The following is a 26,499-nucleotide window of genomic DNA, read 5'->3' on the forward strand; positions in this document are numbered from 1 at the left end:
TGCTCTGCTCTAATATAAAACTATCTTTTCTTTCCCAAAATTTAAGTTAATCGATAAACGTTGTCTTTAACGGGAATGAATTCAATTTTAAACAAGCTTAATGAAATTTTTCCAAGATTCTTGAAATTACCAAAAGACTCATTATTAGAAGCGTAGCTCATATATACAATGTCTGAACGCCTTTCAGTGACCATTACGTAACATAAAATGCATAATTTTAAAAATCTAAATAATTCAGTTTATAGGGAGGGTTTTAGCCGATTTTTGATATTTTCATACCGCCAACGGCTGCACTCATTACTTCCTTGTAGCAAACTTACAGGCTAACTATGGATAATTTCATCCTTGTACAGACTATACAGACATTCATACTTTAAAAGTAGTCTTAATTAGTAATTTAGACACAAATCATTTTTAAATAATGTTTCCGTTTTTGTGGTCGCATTTTACCTTCTAAATTCAGATATCAAATATAAAGTTGAAATTCTAAATTATGTAATATAATTATTTAGCTTATTTTAAAACTTTTGCCATTTATTTTGCTACCTTATGCCAAATTTGATAAAATCAAGCCAAGGACTTGCAAAAAGCTTTACTGAAAAGAAAAGCTTTGTTAGGAAGATTTCGGCACAATCCCAAAATAAACAGATACACATCCTGTTACTTTTACATAAGGATTTAAGTCACTTTATTCTGTTTGATTTTTTTCTTCTCTCTTTTCTCCTTTTCATTTTTATCTCTTTAATATCTCCAATATCTATCTTTCTCTCTATTTCTCTTTCAATCTCTTTCAATCTCTCTCTCTCTCTCTGTCCCCCTCTCTCTTTCTGTCCGTCTCTCTCTCTATTCTCAGCATGTTATGGGATGACAAATGTGAATCTGAATATCTGTTGGGGGGACGTGCCCAATAAAATGCCAGCAGGACACTGTCACGACTGCCAGATAATTCATACCATCACACGGGGCCACTAAGTAGGATAATCACAGTACATCTACAGCATGGAAGCTCTACCTATTCTCTGTGAAATTGTATTGTTAAATCACATTTTGAATCATCAAAGAATCGGCTAATATTTAACCAATATCATGGGTTATTTTAGATAAAGGACTAGGTAGAACACTTTTCCCATATCTAAATTTAATGTCCTCTAAAGTATTAGGATTAGACTTATAAAACAATTAAATCTTTGGTCAGAAGAAACTTCACGAAAAATAGGCTGTATTGATTAAATAGTAGAAATCATGTTTATTCCTAAAGGTACCAAACAGACTAATGTTTTCAATTATATTGTAGCCTCTAAAAATAACAAAATAAAACAAGGATAAAATTAACCTATTTTTTGGAGTACCATTTACATGGTTATATTCTATTGAAAGTTTATCTATGAAACCAATACATCTTCCCCCAACCCTATTTGGTTTGGGGACAAATGGGACCCCCATTTTTTATATCATAACAGCAATGATCGGTTATTCCCCCCCCCCCTCTCACCCTCTTTACATATACTTTTCTTTCCCAACATATATGTAAATGACCCCCCGTCCCACGTCCATTACAAACAATTAAATCCCCCCCCCCCCCATCTCTCTCCATCTATTCTAATAATATCCAAAAACTCCCTTCATCTTTTTTTCAATTCCCATTTATGTATATTGGAGATAAATAAAAACAGTTTTCTATTCATGGATTTAAATATATAATTTTAACAATTTTGTTGTCTGTTTCAAAAATTAGCTTAGAAAATATATATTTTTTTTTTTTAGGGATAATGGTAAATGAAGGAGTGATAAAATCCTCCTTTTAGTTTTAAACCTAACTATTGGTCTACATGAATCCTTTTTTGACGGGATGATTGCCAACAAATAAGGGAGTAATCAAAATCATATTTCATTCCAAATTTAATTTTAAAAGATGAAATATTGTACAAAGTCAGCTTAAATATCAATTGAAAATTTAATAATTGAAAATCTAAAGAAAATAAATGTTGTTATTTTAATTTTACTTGTTATTTATTTTAATATAAAGGTGGGTGTAGTACAAATCATGGAGGGAGACTTGGAAACTAAATAGTAAACATCAGAAAAGGATAATTTACCTAAATTTATTGTCATTGTTTTGCCTCTTTTATCTGGGCCTTACATTAAAAGTTATGCGGCTCACATGAAGGAGACTAGCACCGAATTCGAAGAATGAAGAAAGCTAGCACCAAATGTCTTAAAGTGAAGAAAGCTAGCACCTAATGTTTTGACCCTTCTTAATTGTATTTGTATTAATCCTTTTATTTTATAAAGTAGTAAGCGTTTTTGTCTGTCCCGAAGGATTTCGCTAACCGCTGAACCGATATTGTTCTCCTTTACAGTGAAGCTTCTTATAGGTCCTGGGAAGGTTTTAAACTATTTTTCGAGAGGGTGTCTTAACCCCCCTCTCCCCCCAAAAATAATTTTTATAACTCTTTGGAAACTCAAATTTAAAATAGGATGAGGTAGACTTTTCCTTCTCCTACCAGTGGAGTGCCCCTAGAGGCTTCTAGGGGCGTAGCCGCTAATAATACATAAATTGCTCCTCCCTCTTTCTCACACAAAATATGTCCCGGCCCTTTTACACCTAAAATCCATCCCACTATTAGAAATCTTGTAAATCTTAAGGATGAAGAATCCTAGCACCAAATGGTGTAGAATGAAGGAAACTAGCACCGGTGCGAGTCTCCTTCATGTGAGCCAGTTATGCTTATGATTAAATAGAAAAGTAATAGGCAAAACAGATTTTTTTTTGTTGATGAAGAGTCGGTCGCTTTTCACCATATATTTTTTTTCTTCGAAATAAAAGTTCCTTTCCTTGAGTATAAGGAATAATTGTATTACTATAAACAGGTGTAAGGTATCAATTTTCTTTCTAGTCAATGTTTTTACACCCGCCCCACACAGTCCCACCCTCCCTTCTGTTTGATCCCAATGTTCTTGTTTTAATCCCCCCCCCCCCCACCCTCTTACAATATATCTGCCTCTCAGAGAAATAATATACCCCCCTTTCCCTAAAGAGACAGATATCTGTTTTCTGTAAAGAATTCAAAGGGAAGGCTAATGACTTATTAAGTAAGAGACAAAATCTTTAAGACTAATATTTAAACATCATATCATAAAAAGTTTAAAATTGTGACCACTGAGGCAATGCAAAATATAAAAAATTTTAAGTTTACTTGTGTCTCAAACTAAGTTTTATCTGTAATGTTTTTATTTTTATGAATACTTTTCATGTCTTGGATTTTAACAAATTTTAATTCATTTTTAGATCTAGCCTTTTGTTTCTTTGCTTTAAAAGCGTGAAGCTACTCACAAAAAAATGTAGTAAGCAATTTATAATTAAAATTAGATTTTAATCATCTTCATAAGGCTTGTTTGTCTTTAAAAAGTGGTTTAACATATTTCTTGTTTCTTTTAAATTACTTGTTAACAGTTTCTTGTTTTCTGGAATTAAATTGATATTTTTGAGAATCAAAATTTTATATTTTTAATAAACTGACTGTTCTTGTAAATAAAAAGTGTAAAGGTTTTAATTTCATTCCATTACACACCTGCCTTTTTAACAAATGTATTGAATTGATTTATTTTATTGTTTTAATAGATTATTTTTCAAATTCTAACACATTTTTTATTCTTATTTCAATATTTAATAATAAAAGACAATCATTTTATTAAGTTTTAAAGTAAATTATACTTTTTCTTCAGAAATAAACGCATTTAAGGATTTTAGGACGAGCATATTTGTCTAAAATTCAGAATCCTAATGTGAACTTACTTTCATTACATGCCTTACCTATAGAACTGCTACGAATTTTCTGGTAAAAGAGTTACATTTTGATGATACCCCAAAGGTACAACTATCATCATGCAGGGCTTTAAATCAATTAAACGAGCTTTCAAGAATCAGAAAAATCTATGGAAATTCCATTAATATTCACTTATTGGATTCTGTAAACCAATGGCCCTGTATATGATTAATTATGTGGCGCATATATGCATAAATAATGTCCTTGTTCACTGCATGATTACGTGGGAGAATCATAATCAGATGTCAGCAGATATTTGTGCAATTTCACATTAAATGGTTAATACACCTCTTACTCCCCCCCCCAAAAAAAATAATTTTTTTGTTCATAAAAATAGTAGGATTTCTATATATATGTTGTCTGTATGTCTGTTTGTACTAAAATATTTATTAAACCACTGGATACTTGATGGCATTTCTTTACAGGATTTTTTGTAATTGGGGGAAAGATTAATTTTAACCCTTCTAAGAGGTCTAAATGACATGAATGGGATAATGTGTGTATTTGTCCCAATTATTGTAACCCTTGGTGACTTGAAGTAAATGATGATAAATTTGCATTAAACAGGCATTGGAATTTATTAACAAGTATTCTTCAAGTCCATTTTACTTAGAGGTTTGAAAATATTTATAATCGAGGTTCATAATAGATATTTATTTATTCTCTTTAATACAATCATACTTAATACTCAGATATCATCAATTTAGGACCTACATTTTAAGTATTTAAATGTTCTATAGAATAGATGGGCTGTTGTGAATTGAATATGATTTGTAGCATAACGGTGACAATTTACATATTTCTAGGGGACAAAAAATGTTTCATTTTTAAATAAAGGACAACAATATCCATTAAAGCTAGGCTCAGCGCAAAACGTGAACTTGATTGACGTGGAAACGATAGAAATGTTAGTACTGAATTCTCATTTGTAATAAAATTAACAAACATTTTTAACAAAAATGAATATAATCAGATTTTCACCTAACATATGACCTGAGATAAATTTATATTGTCAATTCAAGATGACAATTTTTTTTTCAAATAGAGGCTAACGTTCTAGTTATATCAAAGCTTTGCTATGAAAGGTTTTAATATTTATAAAGAAGGAGGGGTAAAAAATGCATCTGGGGGGGGGGGGAGGTGAGGAGAAAAAATGTGAGGGTGTATAAATTGATTCTGGTGTGTTTTGACTCTATGATAAGCTACATGAAATATTAGGACTCCACGGTGGACATGATCATGATCAAGCATTTTGAATATGTACATTTTGTACAGTTTTGATTCTGTGTTCAGCTACATGAAATATAAGGACTCCACGGTGGACATGAACATTTTCAAACATTTAGAATATGTACACTTTATATAGTTTTGATTCTGTGTTCAGATACATGAAATATAAGGACTCCACGGTGGACATGAACATTTTCAAACATTTAGAATATGTACACTTTATATAGTTTTGATTCTGTGTTTAGATACATGAAATATTAGGACTCCACGGTGGACATGATCATGATCAAGCATTTGGAATATGTACATTTTGTATAGTTTTGACTCTATGATAAGCTACATGAAATATTAGGACTCCACGGTGGACATGATCATGATCAAGCATTTGGAATATGTACATTTTGTATAGTTTTGACTCTATGATAAGCTACATGAAATATTAGGACTCCACGGTGGACATGAACATTACCCAAGCATTTAGAATATGTACATTTTATATAGTTTTGATTCTGTGTTCAGATACATGAAATATTAGGACTCCACGGTGGACATAAACATGTTAAAGCATTTAGAATATGTACATTTTGTTCTGTTTTGACTCATCAATAAGCCACAGTCAATAATTCTTGGCCATTCAGTCAGCAATCTCAAACTTTTTAGCACAAATAAGAACGCAACTATTCAGACAAATCAATGTTTAGGTCATCAAAAAACAAAAAGCAAAATGAAGACAATCTTTTAAAAACCTTATTTTTACTGCTAGGTTTTGGTCATCTTAGTTGGAATGATACATATGGAAAGGGCTTGAGAGCCATTTCTTAAAATAAAATATTCATAATCTTCGATGACATTTTGAATTTTTCATTTCTTTCTAGTTTATTATTGTATTTTGAAAAAATAAAACTTTTATCAACCCACAACATTGATTAATTTCTGATAAATGATATGATTATTTCAAAAAAATTCCAATAAATACATATTTTAGAAAACCTATAAACAACAAATAAAAATAAAAGGCACTGGCTTCGATAATGCAAAGATCTAAATATTGATAGCAAATGGTTCGCTGGTTCTATAAACTTTATTTTAGGTTGGTGTAACATGGCAGTAAAGGCTGAATAGGGCAGAAATTCAATTGTGATAGCGAGATAATTACCGACTGGAGGAGCAAATTGGAATGTAGATATCACTGTTTTATTGTACTCACAATTCCTAACAATCTTTTAACATAATCTATTAATCAAACTCTCTACTTGTAAACAAATTGTAGGTTGTGGCAGACAAAACCTAAGGATTGGATTGAGTTGTGAATAAAGCACTGAAATCATGGCAGTAAGGTACATTGTAAATAACATGATCTCTCATTTGGTGGCTTAAAAACTTTGGCTCTTTATAAACATTTATTTGGATTGCAACTTTAACTTTAATATTCCAAACATTTCAATCTACAAAAGGCTTAATTATGTTGATTGTAATCATTTAAGTACAACAATTTATCATCCATTGTCTTATCTCTTTTATTTATCTATTTTTTTTGTAGTATTGATATATGTTACTATTAAATTGTTTTTTGAATGTTGCAACTTTAATGAACAGATTATGAATCTTTCTATATCGTGTTTTATCCATGTTTGTCATTTTCTGTTTACAATCAAAGATTCCTTTTTAAATGTCCCCAAAAAACAGACAAAAAATAAAAGTAGCAAAAAATAGATTATTTCTAATAAAAATCTAAAACAATGATGCTTAAAAATAGGTTGACTTACTGTAAAAAAAGTCAAATAAAAAACTACTGTAATATTCTACTATTGTAATTTTATTGTTATTATATGGATTAAATTATTGCATAAATGTTTAAAAAGAATCTGTTTGTCTAAAATATATTTGAAACCAAAAGTCTTTTCTTCATATAATTTATTTAAAAATTATTTCAGTCCCTATGACAAAACTCACATTTATTTAATTTACATATTTAAATATTTAAAAAAAAATAAAGGTAGAACTTATAGCTTGCAAACAAAAAAAAGGTTATAATAGCAAATGTTCTTATTTATGATTTACTTTGTGTGGACACCACTTGTAGTTGGTTGATATGTCTCATAGTAAAAATGTGCAAAGATGTACAAACTACAGGTCAACAAGCAAAATATTTTCAAATAGTTTTCGGCTTGTATTTCCTCGTGCTAAAATTATTTTTAAAGGCGTATATTTCTTTTTCTAGGCATGTTAAAATTGTCCTATTGAATTCAATCAAGACAAAATGGATTCTTTAACAGTAAAGTAAAGTTTAGAAAGCTTACCAACTCTTCATCATCAATGATATTTTTAAAATGATGATTTATTTCATTTTTTGAGAAAAAATATATAACATAATTATCCAATTCAACTAATTTCTAGAATAGTCTTTCCCATACCGAATAAGCAAAATGTTATACTTAAAGCAATTTTGAATATTTTTGCGAACTTTCGTTCAGAGTTTAAACAATTTTGAATGTCAAATGCATTGTCATGTTAATGTTCATTTGTCTGACTGTTTGATAGGTTCATCTTTGCTTTATGATTTTGTTATAATTCATTAAAATAACGTATATGACGATTATGTTTACAAAAGACGTAACATACTGACCAAGATTTTGAATAAAAAAGGAAAAAAATAAAAAGATCTTAGCTTGATCATAAAATTCACTTGACCCCAAAAACGTGGGGACATCCATACACTATCATTGGTTTATGACAGGGATAAGTTTAATGAAGTAAATAAAAGTTATATTCTGATTCATTGTCACAAATATCATTTATTGTTTAGCAGATTTTATTTTGAAAAAATAAAAGTGTCTAAAAAATTCAGCCATGTGACGTCATAAAAATTATGGATGAGAGGAGAAGTGGGAAAGAAAATCCATAAAAAGAGATGGATAATCCCACATTTTTATGACGTCACATGGCTGAATTTTTAGACACTTTGTAAATCTTCTTTAAAATTACACTTACTATTTTTAATTGTTTTTTTGGTCTGTTAATCTGTCTCCATCCTCGAGGAAAATGTGTACAGCACGCGGGAAGAATAAAAATTTTTATAGATTCAAAGATATGTCAAGTATTTATCAGGTGGGGACAGGTATTCACCAAAAAAAGGTTAAATATGCTTAAACCATTTAAAACAACCTTTAAGCAAAATTTAGATATTTCAGTTGAAAGACAACAATTTTGTATCTTACTTATCAACTAGTAAACAAAAGGAATCATGTTTTTACCGTTTCTATTATCATTCATGTAAGTGTCTTAAAAATCAGCCATGTGACGTCATAAAAATGAGGGTGATGAGAGGAGAAGTGGAAAGTAAACCCCTGAAAAAGAGATGGATAATCACTCATTATTATGACGTCGCATGGCTGATTCTTTAGACACTTTGTAAAGTTACTCATTTATCATTATAAATTGATATTTGTAGGCATTATAGCTTTTCATCAAATAATTATTCCCTCACCGGTTAATTATGAACCTGTTCTGCTCATTAATTTACTGTTTACCTGTCCGTATTTGTGGTATTTATGTTAATTCCAGTCCTGCTGAGTACCAAACTGCTTAGGAATTATGGAATTGTCAGGGTCAGGGACAGATTTACAGAGAAAATAATTATTACAACATATCATATCATTTTTGTATATCAAACCTAAATGTACTTGACTAAATATCAGTGGCGTACAACTAGGGTTTGCAAAGCACACATTTCTTGCCAACAATGAGTTTATATCAATTGAATATATCTACCGTCATTATGAAAATGCTTATATAGATTTATATTATTTGGTCAAGTTTTAATGTCAATCAATCTAATTCTTAATTCAACCAGTTTTTTGTCAACATATAAGCCATTAAAATTCTATGTCAACATTATTTTCATAATGTCTGTCCCTCTCTCGTAAATGTCTGAGAATGAATTATATTTTACAAATTCATATTCATATCAAAATTCTTTTAGATCTGATCATTTGAATATATAATAATCTATTATACATATCTTTAAATACCTATCATTCTATTAAATCTATATGAGTCCAAGCATTAAAATGGTCAAAATAGTAGGTATATAAATCATTAAGAAATAAAACTTTTTTGGCACCACCTTTTAAATGACGTTTTTACATATTAGTTAGATTTTTTAAAACATACCTTAGCCATACCTTAAATTTGATATTTTATTGATCGATTTTGATCTGAGCAATAATGGTTTTTCAAAGATATCGTAAGGAGAGGGTAATGTTCGAGTTTCTCGTACACCCCAATTTATGATAAATAAGCACATACATATATGAGTGTGAGTGTGTTTTCTAAAACATTAGGGACTATTTTAATTTAAAGTAAGGAATTTTTTTTCTGCTTATGAGTATGACAAAATTTTCAATTGTTGGCCTAAAAAATTGGCAACAATAAAAAATATAACATTTTAATAGCCGTGTTTTAATAATGTCTTCTTCTAGTTAGAAATTTGAAGGGTAATAGTTATTTATATCGTTTATAGACAACATTCTGCGGATATTAAGATGATAAATTATGAGAATGAAACCAGTTTTGATAGCCCAAAGTGGCCGAATTCCGGGCTTACAGAAACGGTTTAAATTTAATGATTTTTATTTTAATACTGAAAACTGTATGTAATACGATGCTATACATAGTTTTTCTGTATGGCTGAGAACCGTTTCTAATCCATTAAATATTAATTGGTTTCGAAGCCATACTGGAAAAAAATATGAAATGTCGTTGTAATGAAGAAACACCATTTAAAATTTGAAATGACACTCAGCATGTTGGCTAGAATGATAACAGCAGGAGAATATAATACAAAATATATTCTCACTAAAATCTTACAACATTCTTATGATACAACATCTCAAAATATTTACAAATTTTAAATAAAATGACAATTTTTCATGGATGAAAATCGTTTTGGGCGGTGGGCACTGAATATTTTAGAATTTTAAGATTTTTTTTTGGATGGGTACATTTTAGGAATAGATTATTTTAAATAAAATGAAAGAAATAGAGATTGTTATACACAAGGCCCTGAAACAGCATCTGTAGCCTAAACCGCTTTGTGGCAGCTGAAACCATAGCCGCGGCCACAATTTGCAAGGGTTAGACGCTGAATTGTAACTTAGTTGTAAAGTAAGCCACTGAAAGCTACAGGGACCCGCAGTAATACAGAGCGCAAGCCACCCTTAGCCACAGTCGAAAGGCAATAGGCCCCGCTGCCGAGCCCTAGATTTTAAAACATTTAAATATATTCTGAAACATATAAACTTATTGTTCAAAAGTATCTTTTAATTATAAAATTCATTAAATGTAAGTTCATTTTAAAAATTTCACTGTTAAAATTAGAACTAATTATTGAAAATCTGCCTCTCTTCTCTTGTAAATTTCATTATCTCCCCAAATAGAGGCACGGACACTTATTTTGAAAAACAAAGAGCTACTTTTCTCAAAGTTTATAGCGCTTTTTGGTTTTATACTTGTTTTGAATTAAATTGATTTTTTTTTCTACTATTTAAAAAATCTATCTAGCTATTGACTCTGATTATTGTCTCTACCTCTTAGGGCTAACAAACTGGTTTTATTTATAAAATTTTTCATTTCAATATCCGCGGAAAGCTGTATATAATACGATGTGATAAATAAGTATTACCTTATGATGTTCGCTGTGATGACCGCTGTGTGCCGGGCTATTCCCCTCCTCGTCCACTTCTCCCTCAGACAGGTCTTCTCCGTGACGCGGCGACTGAAAAGAAATAAAATTAAAAATCGTTTCATACATTTTCAGTAGCCAAGCTGCTATATATTTCATTTTGTCTGTCCGTCAGTCTGCTTTTCAAGATAGACACCGATGATAATCTACTTTATGATTCACTTGATCCGTCGGTCTAACAGTCACGCTTTAAAAATACAAATATTAAATTATATAAAAACAAGGATGACAACATTCATAAAAGCGAAGCTCTGAAACGGTAGGACAAACGGACATTATCACTTGTATAATGTCAGAACTGAATAATCAGAATGCGAATGTATAAGAGTCAAAGCAAAATTGTAAGTAAATTTGTTGAAAAACTGCTTGATACAGGATAATGATTATGGACATACTTACATACTTTTAGGACTTGATTATAGAGTTGCTTCGCTTATAATATTGTACTTTGTTGTCCCAGGAATCAGTATACCAAAAATCAGACCAATCGGATAATTAGGGCACATACAAATTTGTTGTTAAAAATGTAAAAATCAACATGTTTAAAATGAACGTACGGACACTTTGGTGATGATTATAGAGTTGCTACGCTTTCTAAATCGTACCTAACTATTACAGGAACTACCATGCAAAATTTGAAATCGATAGGACAATTCTAACATGCCTAAATTAACGAAAAAAGCTATTTAAAAAAGTAAAAAAATCAACAAGTTTAAAATGGACGTACGGACATTTTGGTAATGATTATAGAGTTGCTACGCTTTCTAAATCGTACCTAACTACTTAAGGAACTACCATGCAAAATTTGAAATCGATAGGACAATTCTAACATGCCTAAATTAACGAAAAAAGCTATTTAAAAAAGTAAAAAAATCAACAAGTTTAAAATGAACGTACGGACATTTTGGTAATGATTATAGAGTTGCTACGCTTTCTAAATCGTACCTAACTACTTAAGGAACTACCATGCAAAATTTGAAAGCGATAGGACAATTCTAACATGTCTAAATTAACGAAAAAAGCTATCCGTGACGGACGGACGTTCGGACGGACGGACCGACCCTAATTATGGAAAAGCTTCGCTTTTAATAAATGTGAAGATTTTGAGATTTTCTCCTGATAATTTGTTTTTGTTTTATGTACACTAAACATCTGCTCGTTAAATTACTTTGTCCGCGTTGTCTTTGATTTTGTCATCCTTGTTGTAATATTTTTCAGTAGTTTATTCAAAAGGCATATACAAAATGATGCTTAGAAGACTTTGATATAAAAACAGGGACAAATGTAACTATAAGGAGCATAGTTAACAGCATTTTTACCTATTTTTAAAGAAAAATAAACAGTAATTCGGAAAGAAACTGAAGAACAGACTACAGTTGTTTATCAGCTTTGCTGCTGAAAATTCAATTTAGAAACTAATGAATTCATTTTCACATATTTTTGTGTTCTCTTATCTGAATCTTAACAAGGACATTAGCTGGGATATTTTATCTTGAACAAGTGTATTATACACAACATATCAGGGCTTGCAAGCCGCGGTTACCCGCGTAAAAACCGCATATTTGTATCCCTTTAGATTTTTCAGATTACCATCCAGATGATTTTAAAAGATTTTAAACATCGATATTCTTACGGCTTGCGGCAGTCAATCCCTCAGATATATTATATATTCACATTGCTTCATTGACCTAAAAATTTAATGCTCCTAACATTAAGATTTTTAAAATGCTAGATAAAAGTTTTCAAAAAGTAATTATACTGCATTCTTTGCTTGTTTAATAATGAAAAAATATCAATAATTGTACAACAAATTTTGCAAATTTATGCTCTTGAGTGTTTATGCTAAATTATAAAATTCTGCGAAGCTCATAATTTCAGCAGAAAATGTGCAAAAATGTTAATGAAAAATCTGGGAAAAAATGAAATATTTGATCAATGTTTGAGAAATGAATGAGATTGTTGGAAAGAGATATAGCTGGAAACTAAACGGGCTGGCAGTTGTACCTGGAAATTAATCGTGTGGCCGCCAGGTCTATTTTGCCAGACAACCTGGCGGATTTTTTTGCAGATTTTTTTTTAGATTCATGTATTTCCTTTTGAAATTTAAGATATCTTTATATTTAGGATATTTAAAACAATAATTTCATTTTCATATAAAATAAGGTAGATTTATCTTTTTTGGAGAAATTTGTTTTAGATTATCTGAATAATACCATTTGATACAGGGATCCAAAGAGATAAGACAATGAACAATAAATTGATGTACAACCTAAATTATGATACACAAAATAACCCCTTGCTGTAAAGTACAAAAGGTGGTTGAATCGTTTGGACTCCTAAATAAATGAAGCAACCAACCAAAGTTCAATAAAAGTCCCCAATGATTAAGATAACATTATTGTAAAACTTTGGGGACTAGTGTAAAAACAGCCCATTGTCCCCTCCCTCCCTGATTTTAATCTTAGTTGATTTAATATTAGTATAAGCTTTGTAAAAAAAATGAAGACTCAAAATTGCAACAGTTAGCATTTAAGAATTGGCCATTGTTTGCAAATCAGTTGGTAACATTTAAGAATTGGCCTTTTTTACAACTCAGTTGGATATTGTCAATTTATGAAGGGTTTAAATTTATAAATCTTATTCATATATCTAAATGGGAATAATTTAGAACATAAAATTTGTTGAAAATTTTAAAAAAGGTAAAATGAAATGTTATTTCTAAATAGAAGGAAAAATTACAAGAAAAACATTTGAAATGACAAAAATGCCTTTCTAATATTGAAAAGGAACTACAATGCACTTTTTATTTGTACATTTTTGTCTCAAAATAGAAACACTATGAATCACCAAACAAGTGTAACTCTTTTGATATAAAGTTAGATTACTTATCTTTTTTTTGGGAGGGGGAAGGGGGGGAGTGCAGCTTGCTTTGCTGTACATGCAACAAGTGCCTGTATGTTTATATATCCTAAAAAGGTTTCTCCTACCCCCTACAGTTTCATATATTTTGAAAACAAGTAAAATCTATAGAAAACGACTGTTTTGTGATATTTATTTAATATGTTTTCAATGAAGTATGAAAGTAAAGGGAATGTTTTGAATGTTTATCTTTGCACTTAATGGATTTTCGGATCATGGAAAGAAAACAAAGTCATTCCTAATTAGGACAGAAGTCACTGGAAATTGGTCTAAGGAAGGCTACTTATGTCCTTCATCTAACAAAATCTAACTTAAGGGAGGTGACTTATGTCCTTTGTCTGACAAATTCTTACATTAGGAAGGCTGCTTATGTCCTTCAAGTTGCAAAACTTAGCTTTTCTGTCCTTCACATAGCAAAACCTCACAAAACATAGCATTTCTGTCATTCACATAGCAAATTCTTGCAAAACATAGCATTTATGTCCTTCACATAGCAAATTCTTGCAAAACATAGCAAATTCTTGCAAAACATAGCATTTATGTCCTTCACATAGCAAATTCTTGCAAAACATAGCAAATTCTTGCAAAACATAGCAAATTCTTGCAAAACATAGCAAATTCTTGCAAAACATAGCAAATTCTTGCAAAACATAGCATTTCTGTCCTTCACATAGCAAATTCTTGCAAAACATAGCATTTATGTCCTTCACATAGCAGATTCTTGCAAAACATAGCAAATTCTTGCAAAACATAGCATTTATGTCCTTCACATAGCAAATTCTTGCAAAACATAGCAAATTCTTGCAAAACATAGCAAATTCTTGGAAAACTTAGCATTTCTGTCCTTAACATAGCATTTTGGTCCTTCACATAGCAAAATCTCACAAAACATAGGTTTTTTTGACCTATTTCTACCAGGAGATCAGAACTAAATCAGAACACACATAACAAGAGTTTTTACATAATACATTAAGATTATCAATTATGCATTTAACTCTGCATAAATTATGATAATTCATTATTATTACCCCTCCCCCCCCCCCTATTTAAAATTTACCCCTGCATAAATTATGATAATTTATGCTGAGTTAAATGTACTGTTTGAACTTCTATCTAACAGGATATGAGAACTTATCAGAACACACATAACAAGAGTGTTTACATAGTACATTCAGATTAACAATTATTCAATTGACCCCTTTTCAGTCCATCATATGACATGGGAAGGAGGTTGAGGAGCATTTTATGCAGCCTAAATTCCACTATGCTATGCCACTTTTCCTAAAAGGCGTCATAGCTGGCCTCTTTTGTGTCCATCATATGACATGGGAGGTGGTGCCATGTAGGAAAAGTGGCATTGCATTCTTGGGAATTTAGACTGCATAAAATGCTCCTCAACCTCCTTCCCATGTCATATGATGGACTGAAAAGAGGGCCAGCCATGACGCCTTTTAGGCCCTAGAATGCAATGCCACTTTTTCTACATGGCACCATAGCTGGCCTCTTTTGTGTCACAACCTCCCAGTTCTTATATCCTGTTAGATAGAAGTTCAAACAGTACATTTAACTCAGCATAAATTATCATAATTTATGCAGGGGTAAATTTTAAATAGGGGGGGGGAGGGGTAATAATAATGAATTATCATAATTTATGCAGAGTTAAATGCATAATTGATAAACTTAATGTATTATGTAAAAACTCTTGTTATGTGTGTTCTGATTTAGTTCTGATCTCCTGGTAGAAAAAGGTCAGAAAAACCTATGTTTTGTGAGATTTTGCTATGTGAAGGACCAAAATGCTATGTTAAGGACAGAAATGCTAAGTTTTCCAAGAATTTGCTATGTTTTGCAAGAATTTGCTATGTGAAGGACAGAAATGCTATGTTTTGCAAGAATTTGCTATGTTTTGCAAGAATTTGCTATGTTTTGCAAGAATTTGCTATGTTTTGCAAGAATTTGCTATGTGAAGGACATAAATGCTATGTTTTGCAAGAATTTGCTATGTTTTGCAAGAATTTGCTATGTTTTGCAAGAATTTGCTATGTTTTGCAAGAATTTGCTATGTGAAGGACATAAATGCTATGTTTTGCAAGAATTTGCTATGTTTTGCAAGAATTTGCTATGTTTTGCAAGAATTTGCTATGTTTTGCAAGAATTTGCTATGTTTTGCAAGAATTTGCTATGTTTTGCAAGAATTTGCTATGTGAAGGACATAAATGCTATGTTTTGCAAGAATTTGCTATGTTTTGCAAGAATTTGCTATGTTTTGCAAGAATTTGCTATGTTTTGCAAGAATTTGCTATGTTTTGCAAGAATTTGCTATGTTTTGCAAGAATTTGCTATGTTTTGCAAGAATTTGCTATGTTTTGCAAGAATTTGCTATGTTTTGCAAGAATTTGCTATGTTTTGCAAGAATTTGCTATGTGAAGGACATAAATGCTATGTTTTGCAAGCATTTGCTATGTGAAGGACATAAATGCTATGTTTTGCAAGAATTTGCTATGTTTTGCAAGAATTTGCTATGTTTTGCAAGAATTTGCTATGTTTTGCAAGATTTTGCTATGTGAAGGACATAAATGCTATGTTTTGCAAGAATTTGCTATGTGAAGGACAGATAAACTATTTTATGCAAGATTTTGCTATGTGAAGGACCAAAAAGCTAGGTTTTGTGTGGTGAAGGGAGGCTACTTATGTCCTTCATCTTGCAAAATCTTTGTTAAGGGAGACAAGTTATGCCCTTCATCTAACAAATTCTCACATAAGGGAAGCTACTTATGTCCTTCCTAGGAAGGTGACTTCTGTCCTAATTAAGGAATGACTTTGTTTTCTTTCCATGATCCGGATTTTCTATATTTATCTTTCTACTCATACAAAAAAATATGAAATATTATGTTAAAATATAAAGAAATTATGTAATTTGTGTTAAGGAAATAAAAACTGCAAGCAAGGGAATGTTTGTTTTAAATCTCAATTAATTTTCTATGCTCAGATGCTTGCTTCTCTGGAAATGATTTATGAGGAAACGGTATCAAAAGTAAATAGGAAAAAATCACACAAAATGTTTATGTTGTAAATTTGAACAAAAAATGGATAAGACAATGGACTTAAATTGTTGTATATTCCTTATGATGAGCATTGCATTTGTAGGTTAGGATAAATAAGTTGCCAATTAAGATAAAATATAGTGCCTAAAGTTTTAAGCCAATAAAAAAAAACTTTGGGTACTTTAATAATGTACAGTCCAATATTCCCTTCTTCCCTGAATAATATTCTCGTAAATGGCTGTATTGTATAATTTTAATCTGCTATGTTGTCCTATTTTTCTTTAAGTTAACTATTTCCTATATCTAGAAAGCGTTATGAGAATTTAGGATGCTATTTTTATTATTTACATACTATATGTTGATCAACATTGCTTGGAGCGCAGCTACTCTATAAATGATTATATTTTTTTTATAAATGCTGTGTTCTGGCAGTTAATTCGTAACACTTGAAATGAATAGTTGATATAGGTTTCTAGTAGTTGAACAACATATCTACGTAAAATCAGGAAAACTAGCAATTAAGGCAGCTTTTGAAAATTTATTTTATTCTCTTAATCTCCGTTAACTTGAAAGTAATATTCTAGGGTACAGTTCATTGTTATGTGATGTGATAGTTTTGTATGTTAACATCCTTGTATTGTATGATGTTGTATGTTCGTATATCAGGTATCTAAAGAATAATCAATCTTTTCAATTGTCACTGCATGCATCATGTAGTAGTATCAGGGAGGGAGGGGACATTGGAAAATAAATTACACCGTTACCCAAAGCTGTATAACAACGTCATCTTATTAAATGGCTAAAAATGGGTAATTTTATTGAATTAAAATTGGTTGCTTCCAACATAGCAATGTTCAAACGTTTCAACTAATAATTTTAATCAACAGACTAATAAGTTTTGTTTAATTGGGTATCCTTATAAATAAGTAGGTCATTGTCTTATCCCTTAAGATCCCTGAGTAGTTTTTACCCTTTTCATTTTATTACCCCCTCCGCTCATTTCCTAAGATTCTCATTTTCTAGAAACTTTAGCAAGGGCGAGGACTTAAAAATCATAATTTGATGTAAATCCTCAACAAAATTAATAATGTTTCATTCATTAGAATTGTTTTGACACTGATAGTTCGTACCACTCAATCAAGATTCAATAAAAGTATATATTTTTTATATTTTTAATTTTGCTTTTTTTTATTTGATTAATCTTATTCTAGAAATGCACAAAAAAATCCTTTTTTCAAAATTTTGATTTGCATCATAAATTAATCTTTTACGCCTAATCATAGTACTACAAAAGAAAGCATTATAAAAATCATATTTGAGAAAGTTTAGGGGGGGGGGGTAGTTGATTAGATAACTATAATGTAAAATGTAATAGGAATAAGACAATTGGGTAGTGGGATAGATAAAAATGCAGCGGTTAAGGAAAGGCAAAAAAAAGCCTTCGTCTGAATAGAGCTGGTTTGAAAAGGAACAAAAAATTAAGATCATGTTACTTTTATTCAGCTTTTTTGAGTAAACCTTACTTATTAGTATTCGTTCATCTTTCCTTTGCTCATTATTTGTCAAATTCTGCTATTTGCTTTTCGATAAATTTAATTATTTCTCCTTCACAGATCCAATCCATTTATCTTTACAAATGTAAGAAGCAGAACCCTCTTTCTTATCCAATCTTAATATAATGGAAAGACGAATCAGTACAGGACTAAGGAAAATTGATATTCCCTGAAAAATGGAAAATTTTCCCAATTATAACATACAATTTTAGCTATATATTGAGGGTTTTTGCTAATGATTTTGCAATAACAAAACATGACAGAAAGTTTACAATTTAAAACTTGCTATTCCCTACAACCCTTACATATAAGATGAATGATAAATATTGTGTTAGATTTTGGCACTAAGCCAGATGTCCTACCCATCATTTAAAAAACTACTCAATATAAAACTTAATCCCTTCATATTTACCCATTTTAAGTTTTGGGTACCAAAATTTTAAAAGTAAGTAATAGTTTGGGTTATATTGCTAAATATAGACTAGTTTAAACTTGACACTGACAACAATTAAATCATAATTTGAACTGCTCCTTAATTAATATGTTTATAAAATAAATCTTAAAAATCAAAACAAATACGTTTATTGGTTTCTTATATGAACTTCAGATTATTCTTATTTTTAATTATATCAATAATTGAGTTTTTAACATGGTACACAATTCTCAACTTTTCAATAATTATCAATTGTTTTCTCCAATTTATAAAAAGGGTAACGTAGAGATTGTGTTCAAAGAAAAATTATCATATCTTGTACAGATTCTAGTAACGTATGATAACACATTCTCTTTGGTAGTAATGTTTTTATATTTTTTAGTTAAATCAGAGCTTTTTATTTATTCTGTTGTAGCTTATCGTTTTTAATGACTGATATTTCTAATAATAAAAATGTACAAACCCCTAAAAACACTGCCTACATTCTAAATTGATTATTTGTATCTCCTGTGCGTATCTAGTACTCAAATTACAATACTTTTCATTCGTCTTACATTTTTCACTTGAGCACAACATAGAAAAAAGGATAAGGAAAGTCAAGACACTTTTGTTCAAAATTTTTCTTATTCTGTTATTTTAAGTATACATTTTTTGTTTGGTACTGATGTGATGGACATCTTGTTTGTGCGTTTGGTAGCTTTGCTTTTGCTTTTACTTTTCTTATTCCTTCTTTTCCACATTTTAATGAAGATGTTTTTTTTAGTTCCAATACACCTTCTCTGTAATTGAAAGAACACGGTCTCATTTGATTATTCTCTTATTCCTACAAATCACACTTTTCCATCCCTTTTTTTTTTGATTAAACAATGCTTTCAAGCACAAATTACATTTGTGGATACACATTCAGTAAAACAGGACAGACATGATTTTAAGAATCACTAGAAAGTGTCATGACGTCATAAATATACAAGAAGGAAACCTCTAAAAAAGAGATGAATTTAGACGTAAATTAATGACGTCACACATGACACTTTCCAGCGCTTTTGATTTCGAGCAACGTTTGAAAAGTATAGATGGGTTTGTGACAATTAATATTTCGAAATCCAATTAATCTCTAAATTTTTATTTTTATTCTTAATTTAAACTAATTATTTATTAGAATATTTTTCTCTGTGCCTTGTTGTTTTGAAGTAGAAATTACTTTAAATTTGTAAAGAATGTAGAAAAAGATGAACACATGCGATAAATAAAAGGTGGAAATTGTTGCGCTAATTTTATTACAATCATACAATGTTAGGAATTTATGGGGGAATCAAAAAAAATTCGCTAAAAAATCTTCTAAAAAAATCAAAGATTCTATTTCTAGTTTACTCTGATACCCTATAAATAGGGTATGCACGTCAGTCTGTCCGTCTGTGGAAGTTTGAGAAGTGAAGAAACTTTAAAAAAAACATTTTTCCTTTTAATTCTCTTATAACCCTTTCTTATATAAATATAAATAAATGTTAAATTTCTAGCTGTAATCCAACGTTTACTTGATATTGTAATATGATCTAGGGGTGATATTTTCTGACATGACAAATCTTGTAGATAATGCTAATGAAAGGACAGATACAGATATTCCCAAAATCAATCTTGTTAGACTTAGGCGCTGTTATTATATCAATATATTCAAATAGAGGCGTGCATTTTATTGGGAATAGAAGGGAAGACAAGAATTTAGAGAATACTGACTGCCTTCCCTATTTTTTTCATCATCAGATTGCGGAAAAGGGGCGTAGAGGGGCAACCCCCTTAAGATTGAATGTAAGATGGCCTCCATCGGCTTCTTAACCCCATTGATGGATCTCTGTGCACGCGACTGCTTCTCAACTTTAACATATTTACTTAATGCTAACTTTTATTTAGGATATTATTCATTTTCCTAGGCCAATGATATCCCAAAGATACCCCCCTTTACTATTCCCTTCTTTTAGAGGCCCCACCTCCCTTGTTTAATCTACCTTATATGTCATGGAGTCAATTTACACATTTATTTATAGATATCAAATAGCTATCATTTCTGATTTCGCAAAAATTTCCCAGGCTAGAAAATTGGGGAAAATATTGAAACAAGCAATAAATTTTAATTCAAGGAAAGGTAAAACAAGACAAAAATAGGGAGGAATAGGACAATGGAAATTAAATTGATTGACATTCTTCTCTCCGACAATTGAAAACTACCAAAGGTGGAAAAATTTGAAGAAAGTGCAAATCGGCCAACGTTCGATTTATTCAATCTTTGCAAAAAGTAACAAAAGGCAAAAAATAAAATTAACAGAATCAGTTCAACGCATCTGCTTGTTGTTTGAAAGGTATTGAGTTCGAGTCTCGCTTTTGCTATAGACCATATGATAGGTATCTCCTGCTGCTAAGCCCGGCAAGTGAAAATAAAAAATATAAAAAATCTAGTTCTACAAAAATAACTTACTTCTAAATTTAGAAAAATCATTTTAACATAACTATAACATTTGTAAAATATGTTTTAAGCGAAAAAACATACACACACAAAAATTGTGAAGAATCAATATGTACTGAGAATTTATTAGTGTAATATCGTGCTAAGTAGCCATAAAGGATGAGAGAGGGTATAAAAACGGAAAGAGAGTTTCTAATTAAGTGAACAATAGATTAAGATATTTTGGTGGGGAATTCTAATTTTTTCATATGGTTTTTTATGCTTTACAAAGCAATATTCAATTTTCTAATTTATATCGAATTTTTAAAATTTTGCTGCTTTACTTATAGATATAATTATCGTTATTGATAATTTTAAAAAAAAATTTGTTCTTTATATTTTCCTTTTTAGAACCCTTTTCCCTATTTTTCCAAATTTGAATGATATGAAATGCAATTGTTTAATAACATTTGTTCAAAAGTAAAAAGCTAGAAATTAAATTTATTTTGAGGAATTCATATGATTATGTTTTGTTATAATTATACCCCCAATAAAGTTTATGTATGTATATCACTTTTTGTTTAATAGTGGATTCCCCACTAGCCTCTAGGGTGCAAGGATCTGTCCAGCCATTTTCGAGATCTAAATGTACATAAATACAGACAGACAAAAAGATATACAGTTTGTATACAAAATGCATAGGTCATAAGCAGGTTTTTGGTTATATGAAATATGTCCCAAAGAAATAATCCTCTCCCAAAAATATTTTCCGAGCCAAATATTAATAAAACATAGGGTGGTACATCCTAGTCTCTAGGGGAGAAGCCTCTAGTTTAATAAATGATAATAAAAAAGTTAGGTTATATTAAAAGTGAGGTAAAAGATGGTTTTCTCACTTAACATTCTTTTTCACACGTCAAATTTCAATTTATAAACTCAACAAGGATGAGAATATCCATGTAAAAAATGTAAACCACAGGAGATTATAGAAATGGCATAGAAGATATTTTGAGTATCATAAGTTTATTGCTTTTTGTTATACTAACGCCTGCATCCCTAGTATCTAGAGGATCTGTAATTAAAGAGGTGTAGAATTGGCAGAAAAATAGCCTGAAACCATTCCTAGAAAGAAATCTAAAAAGAAAACAGCCTAAAACTATCCCGGGACCCAAGTGAAGCTTCCCGAAAAAGTAAAAGTCAACCAATTCAGTAAAAAAAACCTACTGATAATTATTTAACATTAAACAGAATTGCATTTATTAAGAATTTGTTGTCAAGAAAGTCTTTTTTTTAACAACAGATCACATTTTTATTATGATTCAACGTGTTCAAAATACTCCAATAAACGCACTGATAATAACTGCAGAAAAGCTTTGCGTTTAAAAATCTATAATATACGAATTTCTAAAACAATTTATAAGTTTGTGAAAATTAATGATGTAAGAGAAAGAGTGGAATACACAAATTTTCAGTGGGGAAATCTATTCTTTTTTGGTACATTGTCTTTATGTAAGTTAAACTTATTCCTTTTGTTGTCTATATCAGTACCAGTTAATTTTTCAACTTACCTATAATGTAAATGATAAATTGAGTAACAAAGGAACTTCGTTTTAGTAATTTCGGTGTATTCATAAAATATGAGTATGAGTTCATAGATTTTTATACACTTATAATAATACGCATTTCAGGTAGATTGCCGAACAGAAGGGCGTAACAGACACAAATGGGGAAGTAGGCATATTTCTGCTGCAGGAGTGTGGGCAGGGGGGGGGGGGAACCATGGGGCTAATAGTATTTAATATAAATATTTTGTTCGTGTTTAAGAACTTATGTATCCATAAATATACTTAGAAACAAGGAAAAGTATTGCAAAATCTCAAAACAAAATGTTCTTTTGGGCAATGAGATTTAAGGGTATATAAAGATGCATTTCTAACTAACCCTTCTACAAAGTCAACTTGAAAGATCATTATTTCTAACTTTGATTAGCCAAAAAAATTTCTTATTTTCTTACATATGTATCAATGTAAATTTTATGACAAAGCGTATAAAAGAGAATAAAGCAATTTGCTAGCAGACAAAAAGGTCCGCACCACTGGATGCAGGTAAATGTCTAGTTTATACATTTATTTTCTATTAGAACACTTTTTCCTATCCGAGTTGATGTCTCCCTAAATAAGTATAATTATTTACCAACCTAAGGTTAGATTCGTCCCATTAACAGGACCTGTCAAACCTTTTAAACACATTTTTCATCTTGATGCGTCCGCTTCAACCTTTAAATTTTAGTTAGAAGACTTTAGATAATGTTTTGTTAGTAGCGAAGCTACTCTTCAGGTTAATATGTTAGTCTTATATCAAATCTAGCTTATTAAACATAAATTTTATTTTCATAGATTTTTCTCAAGCATAAACAGACTTTTTGACTGTAACACAATCGAAAAAAGTATTTAAATTTAAAATGAATCTAATGTAAATGGAATGACAAAAACGTAACAAAAAGTTGCCAATAAATTTGTTAAACTCAATCAATGTCTTTGGGAATAATTCAACACAATTTTAATCAGCGAAATAAACCTTTTATTGAAACATTGAATGAGTTTAGATAGTTTAGACCAATTCCTTAAAAAAATTTAATCTTAGCAACTGATATAGGCCCTTTTGTAGGCTCTTTCTTAAAACTATAATTCAAGCAAGATAGAATTTTTACACTGAACTTTGAAAAATTTTTCAAAAAGTAATCTTGCTGTAACAATTCTGCACCTTTGATAAACAATCTAAAATATCGGAAGTTTGGTGTCTAAATCAATTAAATTCGATGTTTATTGATATAGGGAGGAAAAACACAAACTTTTAAATGGGAAGGCGTTTTTTACACTTGATTTTGATAGTCGTGGACAAGGACAATTGTTTCGAAAATAAATAAAAAAGAAAATTTTTATATATAATTATGATTTACACTATTTCTTTCTATTTCTTGATCTTGTATCGGATTTAATTTTCCATTTCTATGACATTTAATATACTTTATGATATAATTAAACAAATTATAAACATAAACATTATTTTAGCTAACACAACAATGTCTAATTTTTAATATTTTTAAAACACAAGTAAACATTAATAATAAATATTTAGATTTTTCAAACAATTGAATTTAAAATTAAATATTAGTTACACATTTAAACTTTTGTACATTAGGGTTGTTGTAAAAATAGATTTTTTATTAATATTTTTGGCCTTTTATTTTTGTTGATGATTTAGTCCAACATAGTTCATTACTATTTGAAACCATGTATTGACCTAATCATAACTGTGAAATCTGTAATATGTTTTTTTAAGAACCCTAATAAAAACCATTAGTAACCATATGCACAAATATAAAATAGATAAATAATCCTTGGATAAAGGACACATATTCTAAAAGCATTGGTAATTTATTTAAACGTTATTTTAACGGTTTAAAGTAATCATGGTTTTGGTTATTGTCATATCAAAGAGGTGATTGTTGGCATTTATTAGCTGATAAATTATTCTTCTATAATGTGATTCCTTGATATATGCTCGATCATGCATTTAATCATAACTTTGTCAACAAAGCTTATAGAAAGGATATTTATCTTGCTAAAGTGCCAACCTTTATACCAGATTTAGAATATCTGATTTTTTTTACATGAAAATTGTCCCCGACCCTAAATTAAATCCACCAAAAGCCTGGGGGCTAAACAACACATACTAAATAAATTACAATTTATAAACCAAATAAGACATTAACTTTTTCTTACAGCCAAATTATTTCAAAATCTCGTTCCTTAAAAATCAGAAATAACACAAAAGATATAATGAATCTATAAGTATAATGTTATGTTAGTTTAAAAGGGTTTCTTGGTACCTTATCTAATGTTTTCTATTTTAAATATCTTCTATTTGTAAGTATACATCTTAGAGAAGCACAAATGTTTTTTTAAGCATTGAACTCAAGATTTATTAATCATTCTTATTGTAGTATTATGACTTTTTTGCATGTTATGATTATCATTAATGTTGTACAAATAACAAAACAATAATCTAGATCACTTTCAAATACAGCGACAAAGATTATTATTGACAAAAATAAATAAAGATACAATAAAAATAAGATAGAGGATAAAAATTCAGTTAGGCAATAAAACCAAAAGATGGTGGCTGAAAAGGATAGAAAAATACGAACTCTAGAAAGGAGAAGCTGTTTATAGTGCCAATAAAAAATTACGGCATATGATACAAATGACCAATGATAGGCCAATACACAGATTATATTACCAATGGCAGGCAAGTATACATTTTAATTGACCAATTTTAGGCCAGTATAAAACTCTTCAGAAATGCGGAAAAATGTATCGTATATCTAAAATTTTATCATAATTAATATACCTACTAATAAAATAGTCCTTTTTTGGCTGCATTACATCAATCAAAATTTAAAGAAAACAAGGATGACAACACGAATACATGTTGGTATAAAGTTGAAGCAAGTGTCAATAATTTCATGTTTCATTTTCTAAAATCTTTGTCTTCTCTGTTTTACATTTTTTTTTACAAAACTTTTATCTTTCTTATTTTTTTATCATTATTAATGTAAATTGTTTTTTATTTAAAAAACAATTAAAGAGAAGATTCGACATAAAACTAAAGTAAGAATAGACAAATAAAGCTGTTTTTATGTATAAAGATGGACATTAACGATTAAATGATCACAAAAATCCGCCGTTTCCTGTAGCAAAAAGTGGTTGTAACACACACTATTATACTTTTTTGTGCAGTAAAAAATCATCAAAATTGTTATACCATTATAAAAAAGGCATACAGTATCATTTTTTAATATTTAAATGTTTTAGTTCTCAAGTTTTCATGTTTTTTTTAAAATGAAGTTTAGTCATAGATTTTTGGTTGAATTAAGAATAAAGATTGTTTATATACTAAAAATATTTTGCCATCAACACCATTCCAAAATAATGAAAATAATCAATATAAGCAATCTTTTTTTTCAGTACATTTTCATAGATATTTGTAAATTCTGAGTATGATAATAAAAAAGGTGTATCAGTCCACCGGACAGGCTTCCACAGCTTCTAGTCTTCATTTATCAAATTTATTGGCCATTAAAACTCTTGTTTTCTCTTTTTATCAAAGGGTTTCTGGTCAAAAAAACTTCTGATGTGTGTGTGTGTGTGTGTACATGGGGTGGTGCCCTTATGTTTGATTTGTCCATTTTAAAGCCTTTAGATCCTTTTTAACCATATTAAACAAATTATGAAACAAATAGTTAACAGG

At 29.9% G+C, this 26,499-nt stretch overlaps 1 protein-coding gene across 2 annotated transcripts in view; it reads right to left on the reverse strand.

Annotated features, from left to right (window-relative positions):
• LOC145307213 (uncharacterized) overlaps nt 1–26,499 on the reverse strand; it is a 137,094-nt gene that overhangs the window by 41,308 nt on the left and 69,287 nt on the right. For both annotated transcript variants that reach the window (XM_080149601.1, XM_080149595.1), the window contains one exon: nt 10,741–10,833. In XM_080149601.1, coding sequence (XP_080005727.1) covers nt 10,741–10,833 — 93 coding nt within the window. The remainder of the gene's footprint in view (nt 1–10,740; nt 10,834–26,499) is intronic.

Source organism: Acartia tonsa, chromosome 2, assembly GCF_053477335.1.
Source record: "Acartia tonsa isolate MP-2025a chromosome 2, ASM5347733v1, whole genome shotgun sequence".
Lineage (NCBI taxonomy): Eukaryota > Metazoa > Arthropoda > Copepoda > Calanoida > Acartiidae > Acartia > Acartia tonsa.